Below are 7,667 nucleotides of genomic sequence, written 5' to 3'. Positions count from 1 at the left end.
TTTTGGATTTTCCTTTACTGAAAATGCGTAGGTGGAAAAAATGTCACCCCAAATCCCACAGAACCCTTCCACCAACTCCCTAAAACTGAGATTTTAGTTTCTATAGTTGTCCCTCTTAAAAAAAAAAAAAAAAAGAAAAGAAAAGAAAAAAAGAAAGCAGTTCAGCCTCAAAGCAAACAAAAAAAAAAGATGCTGTATATAAGAATGAATTTGGAGGATTTGGGGACAGCGAACGGAAATCTCAGCACTCCCTCCACCATGCGCCACATTTCCCCAGTCCTCTATTATTCTGCCTGAAATCATCTCGTTTACAGAAAATATTTGTTTGCACTATTAGTTGGTACTGGAGTTAATTACTCAATGTGTTAACGTGAAGTAATATGTATAAAAGTAGGATCAGTGTTTATTGTGTGGGTGAGCTGTTGAGCGGTGCTTGAATAAACTGCAATTAGGGTTAGATAGAGATTAATTAACATGTGAGTGGCAAGGTGTAAAATAGTTTCCAACCCTCCACTTCAATATAATCTGCAGGCGAGGGAAGGAGAAGTTTGTGGAAGCTAATTAAATACTTTCATAAAAGCCAGTGTATTCACCCAACATTTGGAAAGAGAGGCACATTAGGGGCAACTTGTTTTTACCCAAATGTTTTCTTTCTGTGGAGGTAGCACTCCTTTGTAATGCTGGAGAGAGAGCGAGAGATGGCTTATGCAGCCACAAAAAGCGATAGAAATGGCAAGGCAGGTTCATGGGAAGCCCTTGGAAGCCTTTCAGCCTGATGGAGCTTTCAAACCAGCAGATCTTTCGAGCTGCTGCGGAGAGCAACAATTACCCAATTTGGAAAAAGGGTTGGGGTGCAGTACTTGTGGCAAACGGGATCCACAGGAGAGTCGGGATAGAAATTCGGGTCTTGAGATGCTGCAGGTGTATTGATATTGTTTCACTGTTGGGGTGAGTTGGTTTGTTTCATGTTTGGTGGGAGGAGGGAGTAATCTGTGCTCTTGTGTTCACATTAACAAAGGGATGGGGTACCCTGGGTCTGGAATTCTGTCTCTCTGAACATCTGCTAAATTAAATGGGCTATATGGAAATGTTCTTCTCCAGATGAGCAAGCCTCTTGGCTTAGAAATCTGGTAGTTTGGGGAGGGGGTGGGAGGGTGACGTTATGGGAACAGACTTATGATTGCGGAATTTAGGGGCAGTTTCAGAGTTTGGCAGGGTGAGAGCATTAGCCTATTGCAGTCCACCTCCAAGCCACTTTCCCTCAGGGACCTCTCTCTGTTCCCTCTCTTTTCTTTCCAAGTACACTTTTCCTTTCCTTTACCTGCTATGTCCAAATCCTGCCTAAAATTGCACCTCAAAGGAGCCGCAACTGGATGGGTGGGCAGAAGGAAAGAGACTTTTATTGAAGGGAAAAAGGGAGCGATTTGCCTGAAGTTAAAACTAGAGCTTTTCTCCCCCGTCCCTTAACGTTCTCCAGGGATGTTTCGCAGCATAGAGGGGCCTAGGACGGGATACTCAGCCCTCTCAAGACTTGTTCCTGGGTGAAGAAACAGAGGGTTTACCTCTACCACCACTTTCTCTGGCTTCACATGATCGTGTGTCTTTGGAGATGGAATTCACTATCAAACCCTGTTTGCTCATATTATATCCACGGTAATCCTCTTAAACTGTGGTTGCGGCTACAAAGCTTGTGGTCTTGCAAAAGCTGGCTAGCAAGATATAATTGTCCCGCGAACAAAACCAGCCAAAACTTTTCAAAAAACCCCTGCACCCAGTCCTCCCCCTTTCCTAAACCTAATTCTCTCGCTCGCTCTCTTGCTAGCCACCACCACCCCCCTCCATAAGAACCCTCAGCCTCGACCACTTTTGTTGTCGCCAAGAGCACCCGGCCTGTTGAAAGTGCTGGAGCGTCTTTGAGCAGTTTGTTGTGATACGCAGGTGGAATGGTCTGCAAACAGATGAATTCAGCCCCTCCAAACCAAGCGCGGAGCGCGCTGCTTTTGTGCGCCAGGCACAAAACGCTGAATTCCTCCGAACTTACTTGGGGCCTGTCTAGAAAAGGGTCTTTTCTTCCCTCTGCTTGTACCTCTGGCCACACTAAGTCTCTGCCCGTCCCCCTTCAGGCCCCCTCCCTCTCCTCTCTGATAATCCTTCTCTTTATTTTAGAAAAACACAAAACCCGGTTCCACGCGGTGCTTTAGTGGCTAAAAGTGAAAGAGCTGCCTTGGCAGAATTCAGCTCTATGAATCACTTCGGAAAATTGGTTCGACTGAATGGCCTTAGGAGGAAAAACGTTTTAATAGGATCCAGGGGAGGTTCTGCTGTTTCAATCTGCTCCTTAAACAGGTGGAGATTGGACCTTCTCAATTATACAAACAGTAAGTACCCATCAGCTGGGAGAGCTGCCCTCCGAATCCTCCCCGCACGCAGCCCTAAACCAGAAGCAGAACCCGGCTTTGCCTCAGAAACCCGATCATAAATCAACAATTCTGATCTATTAGGATCTCCGAAAGTCTTCCAGCTCTCGGTTTAGTCTCCCCCAGCCTCAGACCCAGAGCTGGCCATAAAGCTGGAGGCGCACCTGCGCGGCGCCGAGGCCCCCGAGATCCCGGCGAGCGGCCTTGCTCTCCGTGACGCTTCGGGGTCGTCCTTAGGCAGTGGGAGCTTTCTCCCGACCTCCGACGCCAGCCAAGGCAAGCTCATTGCTTTTGCATAAATTAATATTTCCCCATTAACAAGTTCCCCCCTCCAAACGCGGCGCCCGCGTCCATGCGCCACATCCTAATGAGGTAATTATCATTTGCGCGTGTTCGGGGCTGGCGCCGGTTCCGTGGGTAAATGGCAGTTTATTAGCACGATGCCCAGCTCGGCTGCGGAGGGCTAAGGGATACTTCGGCTACTAGACTGACACCCAGGGGCCCTTTGGGGGCGCCGCGTCCGGGACCCTCCGCCCTCCCTGCGTCCCCCAAACCTGCAGGCCTCCAAAGTTGTGAATCACGCACGGAACTCTGCCTAGGTTTGGGTTTGGGTCCCCCCCCCCCTTTCCTTCCACCGGCAAAACCATCACGATTCCTCCCCCTCCCCCTCCCGTCTCTTCCCTCTTTCCCTATTCGCAAACCGCTCGCACTTTCCCGAGAGGAGCGCGGGCGCCAGTTGCCTCCTTTTAAAGTTTGAGGGGCGGTGGTGGCGGCGGCCGGCAGGCGCGGGGGAACACAGGGGCCGCTACGGGAGCCGCGCCGCCGCCCATGTCATTCCACTTCAAGTGACTTCATGTGATGTCAGCTGAATGTAAAAGACAGTGATCTCACGCGGAGGGGAAGATGTTTGCCATCAAAATGTGACAGAAGAGACACGCTGCATGGCTCGGAACGCATCTCCTTGGTGGTGGGGGAAAGAGGTAAATGCGAGGTGGCTCTCCGGTCCTCTTTAACTTTGCCCCTTCACTGTCCAGCTCCCAGCACGCGTGGCAGAGGCCCGGGTCCAGGGAAGGGCTCAGGGGGGTTAATTTGAGACTCTTTTCTCACCGCCCCCCCTTTTCTTTTGTAAACCCTCCCCCTTCTTCCCCCTTTCAAAGTCCCAGGGCAGGGGCTGGTGGGTTCCTTTGCGCGCCGGGTTAATGGGCGGTAATTTGGTACCCTTGGGTGCACTTTGTTTTGCCCCTGTTCATTTGAATGCAAATGGGTGACCCGGGCCCGACTAGGTGCTTATTAAATTGCAGTTTTCCCCCCTGCCTTTTCCGGAATGCAGACTTAGAGGAGAGAGGCTGCGCCCTGGCCCAGCCTGGCTCGGCTCAGCTCCGCGCGCCATGGCAAGCTCGGCTTCCCTGGAGACCATGGTGCCCCCGGCCTGCCCGCGCGCCGGAGCGTCGCCGGCCACTTCCAAGACACTGGCCTTTTCCATCGAGCGCATCATGGCCAAGACGTCGGAGCCCCGTGCGCCCTTTGAGCCCCGGCCTGGAGCGCTAGAGGCGGACGGCAGCCAGGGCAAGAAACTGCTCAACCTCTGCTCGCCACTGCCCTGTATGATCCCCCTCCAGCCCCTAGGCTACGAGGTGCCGTCAAAGACACTGCTCAGTTACTCGGAGCTCTGGAAAAGCAGCCTCCGGGCGGGCGGCGGCGGAGGCGGCGGCGGCGGTGGCGGCGGCGGCGGGGGGGCCCCAGTGTGCGGCGCCAGCGGCTTGTGCAAAACCAACTGTGGCGTGTGCTGCAAGGCCGAGCTGGGCCTGGCGCCGTCTGCGCTGCCCGCGGGCAGGGTCATCAAGCCGCAGGTCATCAACCAGGCTGTGGGGCTGCCGGCCAGCGGCTCGCTCTACTACTTCAACTACCTGGACTCGACCGCCTACCCGCCGTCTGAGCTCCTCAGCGGCCACCTCTTCCCGTCTGGCCTCCTCAATGCGCAGGCCCCCGCCGCCCTGGCTGCTCACCCCAAGCTCTTTCTGCTGGAGAACGCCAAGCTGGCCGGCCTGGCTGCGGACAAGTTCCCCCATCCGGCTCCCTATCCCCATAAGGAGCGCTTGCCGGCGCCGCTGGAGCAGGTACTGAAGGAAAACTCGGCCCTGACTGCCGAGCGCGGAGGCGTCAAGGGCCACAGCAAGCTGCCAGGAGGCTCCGCAGATGGCAAGCCCAAAAACTTCACCTGCGAGGTGTGCGGCAAGGTGAGGCCCAGGGTTCGGCGAGGGGGGCCGGGAGGGGCGATCGGCGGCGGCGGCTTCCTTGGGGCAGCCTGGAACGCCCCTTTTTCAAGCTGAGGAGCTCCCCAGTAGTTGACTACCCAAATTGGGAGCCTCGTTGGGCCTCAGTTTCCTATTCTGTAAAATGGGGATGCCCTTGTCAGCGGCCACACGGTATTGGTGTAAGCAGGAGTTTGGGAAGCACTTTACAAACTGAAAAAGGCTCTGGTTTCTGAAGGGGGTGTTGGTTGGGGGAGGTAGGCTGTGGCCCCCCCCCGGGGCTGATTGTAGGCCCTCGGACAGACGCACCACAAGGCCCCCCATGTCTTTCCATAGGTGTTTAACGCTCACTATAATCTCACCCGCCACATGCCGGTCCACACCGGAGCCAGACCGTTCGTGTGCAAAGTCTGCGGCAAAGGCTTTCGCCAGGCCAGCACGCTCTGCAGGCACAAAATTATCCACACCCAGGTACGTGGCCCCCGGGTCGGGCCCAGCCCGCGCGCAACCCCCAGAATCTTAGTGATAACACTGGGGATAGGATGGCCAAAGATTATCCCTTACCCTCTAGGGTTGAGTGGGGGTGGGGGGGATGTCCCTTCCAGGTGTTCCCGAGGTGGCCTCTCCTTACTGTGCACTCGCCCCTTTCCTCAGGAAAAGCCACATAAATGCAACCAGTGCGGCAAAGCGTTCAACCGCAGCTCCACGCTCAACACGCATATCCGCATCCACGCGGGCTACAAGCCCTTCGTCTGCGAATTTTGCGGCAAAGGCTTTCACCAAAAAGGTAACGTGCCAGGCGAGGCCTTCTCTTCTCACGTCACCTCAGGACTCGGGTCGCGGCTGGCTGGCAGGAAGGCAAAGAGGGATCTGGAGAGAGAAGGCGAAATCTGCAGGCGCGGGCGCAGCATTTCTTTAGAATCGGGTTGTGCCTGGTGTAGGGGGAAGCTCTCCTAGCGGGGTTAGTAGACCACGCTGTATGCAGGCTGGGTGCACTGAGAAACTCCGAATTCGAGAGGTCGAAGGAAGCACGGGGACAGAGGGAAAGGATGTAGGAAAAGGAGAGGGTATTGCCCTATAGAAAAAGGTTCCTTTTGTATCCGGAACTTCCCTTTCAAATGAAAAATATTGGAGGCAAAATAACCCTCCCGGGAACAACCTAAGATTGGGGGAAACCGGTATGATCCTTGGCCCCCGGATCGGATTTTCCAAGGCACTTTTGGATCTCCAGTTGGTAGTTGGGGGGCGAGAAAGAAGTAACTTTAAAAATGAGAAGGGGGAAAAGAAAAAGGATGAAGCCCGGGTTCGTGCGAATTTCTTCTAGCGAGGCATCAGCCAGGAGAAGGACTCGGTGCGTCTCTGGGCTACGCAAAAGTTTCCCGGCCCGCGGAGCGCGGCGGGAGGGACGCTGCACCAGCCTCTGTGGCGGGCAGAGCAGGAGCGCAGAGCGGCTCCGCGGGACTCAGTCTCGGTCTTGTCGGGAGAGCACCCGGCTTGACGCTTACGAAGTTTGACAACTTCTTCACTGGAAGAGGTCGCGCCCGCCTAGCCAAGCGTCGCCTTTTTTGAGCAGGCACCTGGGCTGCCCCTGGGACGCCCGCCTCTTCCTCCCCACCATTCTACTCCATACCCCCACGTTTTTTGTTCTTGATCTGTTGTAGGGAACTACAAGAACCACAAGCTGACCCACAGCGGCGAGAAGCAGTACAAATGCACCATCTGCAACAAGGCCTTCCACCAGGTCTACAACCTAACCTTCCATATGCACACCCACAACGACAAGAAGCCTTTCACGTGCGCCACTTGCGGCAAAGGGTTTTGCAGAAACTTTGACTTAAAGAAACATGTGCGCAAACTCCACGACAGCGTGGGCCCTGCTGCCCCCTCCGCAAAGGACCTGACTAGGACAGTGCAGAGCTGAGAGCTACTGCCTTGCCCTTCCTTCCCTCCCCGTACCACCTGAAAACAGATCACACATATAAACTTATTTCTAAAATTAAAAGAAAAAAAAAACTATAGCAGAGAGGCTAAAATCTATTTATCGAAACCAGCATATTTTTGGAAAGCTAAATGTTTCCTCGATGACTGGCAGCAAACTCGTGGCCCCCACCTTTGTATATTCAGGAAACTTATTTAAATCCAGTGCGCCGAAACGTATTTAATTCCAGGCCTCCGCTTCTCCTGGGGCAGCCAGTTTTAACCCCAGCCTGTCACCGTGAGCGCCCCAGAAGAGCGCGGCGCCCCTAGCCATCTTTATACAGCCATGTAAATCCTCCTGTACAAGCGAACACGGAATATATACATATATAACTCAATAAACAGAATCATTAGTGCGCGTTTTTTTCCCCCTCTCCCCTCGCGGCGAGGTCAGCTCAGCAACCCCAAAGAACGAGAAGGAATTAGGCGTTTATAGCATTTCCTTCCTAAATGCACCAATTTTGGGACGCTGGGGCCAGGGTTGAGGCCAAACCTGTGTTCTTGCTAGGCTTGTGTGCTAAGGCCCCCAGGAGTGAGGGCGAGCAGGCCTACGTCGGCCTACAGCAGGTGCCAAGTTTTTATTTGGTGACTGTTCAGACGCTTGGGATTCTGGGTGTTGCCTTATTTGGGTAAGCAAATTCAAAGAAAAGGGTTAAAAGCGACTGGGTGTTAGGGAGCAGCTTTTGGGAGCGTCCTTGAGCAAAGCGCCACGCCCCGCGAGGGTAAGCGATCTACGCCCTAACCCACGGGAGAGCTTCTGGGCGCGTCCCCTTCTCCGGGAGACCTAAGGAGGGCAACCACCGCTCCCAATCTCCCTTGGCGGCGAGAACTGGAGGGTAAGGGTCCCCCAGGCCAGCCAGAGCCTCGGGGCTCACTGGCCTGCGCTCTCGGTCTGGGGCTGGCCTCCCGGTGCCCTGAGCCCTGCCGCCGGAGGGCGCGCCCGGGCTCCCCGAGCTCGCTGCCGCCGCCGCCGCCGCCGCCGCCTCCTGGGTCCTGATTACCGCTCCGTTAGCCCATTTCC

The 7,667-nt window shown here is 54.7% G+C and overlaps 1 protein-coding gene across 1 annotated transcript; it reads left to right on the top strand.

Moving 5' to 3' along the window:
- The first annotated feature begins 828 nt into the window (after nucleotides 1-828).
- On the top strand, nucleotides 829-7,002 carry FEZF2 (FEZ family zinc finger 2). Its single transcript, XM_031009465.3, has 8 exons — nucleotides 829-948; nucleotides 1,478-1,653; nucleotides 2,167-2,378; nucleotides 2,502-3,397; nucleotides 3,748-4,654; nucleotides 5,006-5,140; nucleotides 5,324-5,456; nucleotides 6,331-7,002. Exons 5-8 carry the CDS (start codon nucleotides 3,806-3,808, stop codon nucleotides 6,588-6,590), a joined length of 1,377 nt encoding a protein of 458 aa, XP_030865325.1. The 5' UTR covers nucleotides 829-948; nucleotides 1,478-1,653; nucleotides 2,167-2,378; nucleotides 2,502-3,397; nucleotides 3,748-3,805; the 3' UTR covers nucleotides 6,591-7,002.
- The last annotated feature ends 665 nt before the right edge of the window (nucleotides 7,003-7,667 follow it).

This window comes from Gorilla gorilla, chromosome 2 (assembly GCF_029281585.2).
Source record: "Gorilla gorilla gorilla isolate KB3781 chromosome 2, NHGRI_mGorGor1-v2.1_pri, whole genome shotgun sequence".
NCBI lineage: Eukaryota > Metazoa > Chordata > Mammalia > Primates > Hominidae > Gorilla > Gorilla gorilla.
The sequence above is the reverse complement of the archived record's forward strand: the minus strand, read 5'-3'. Positions and strand labels throughout refer to the sequence as shown.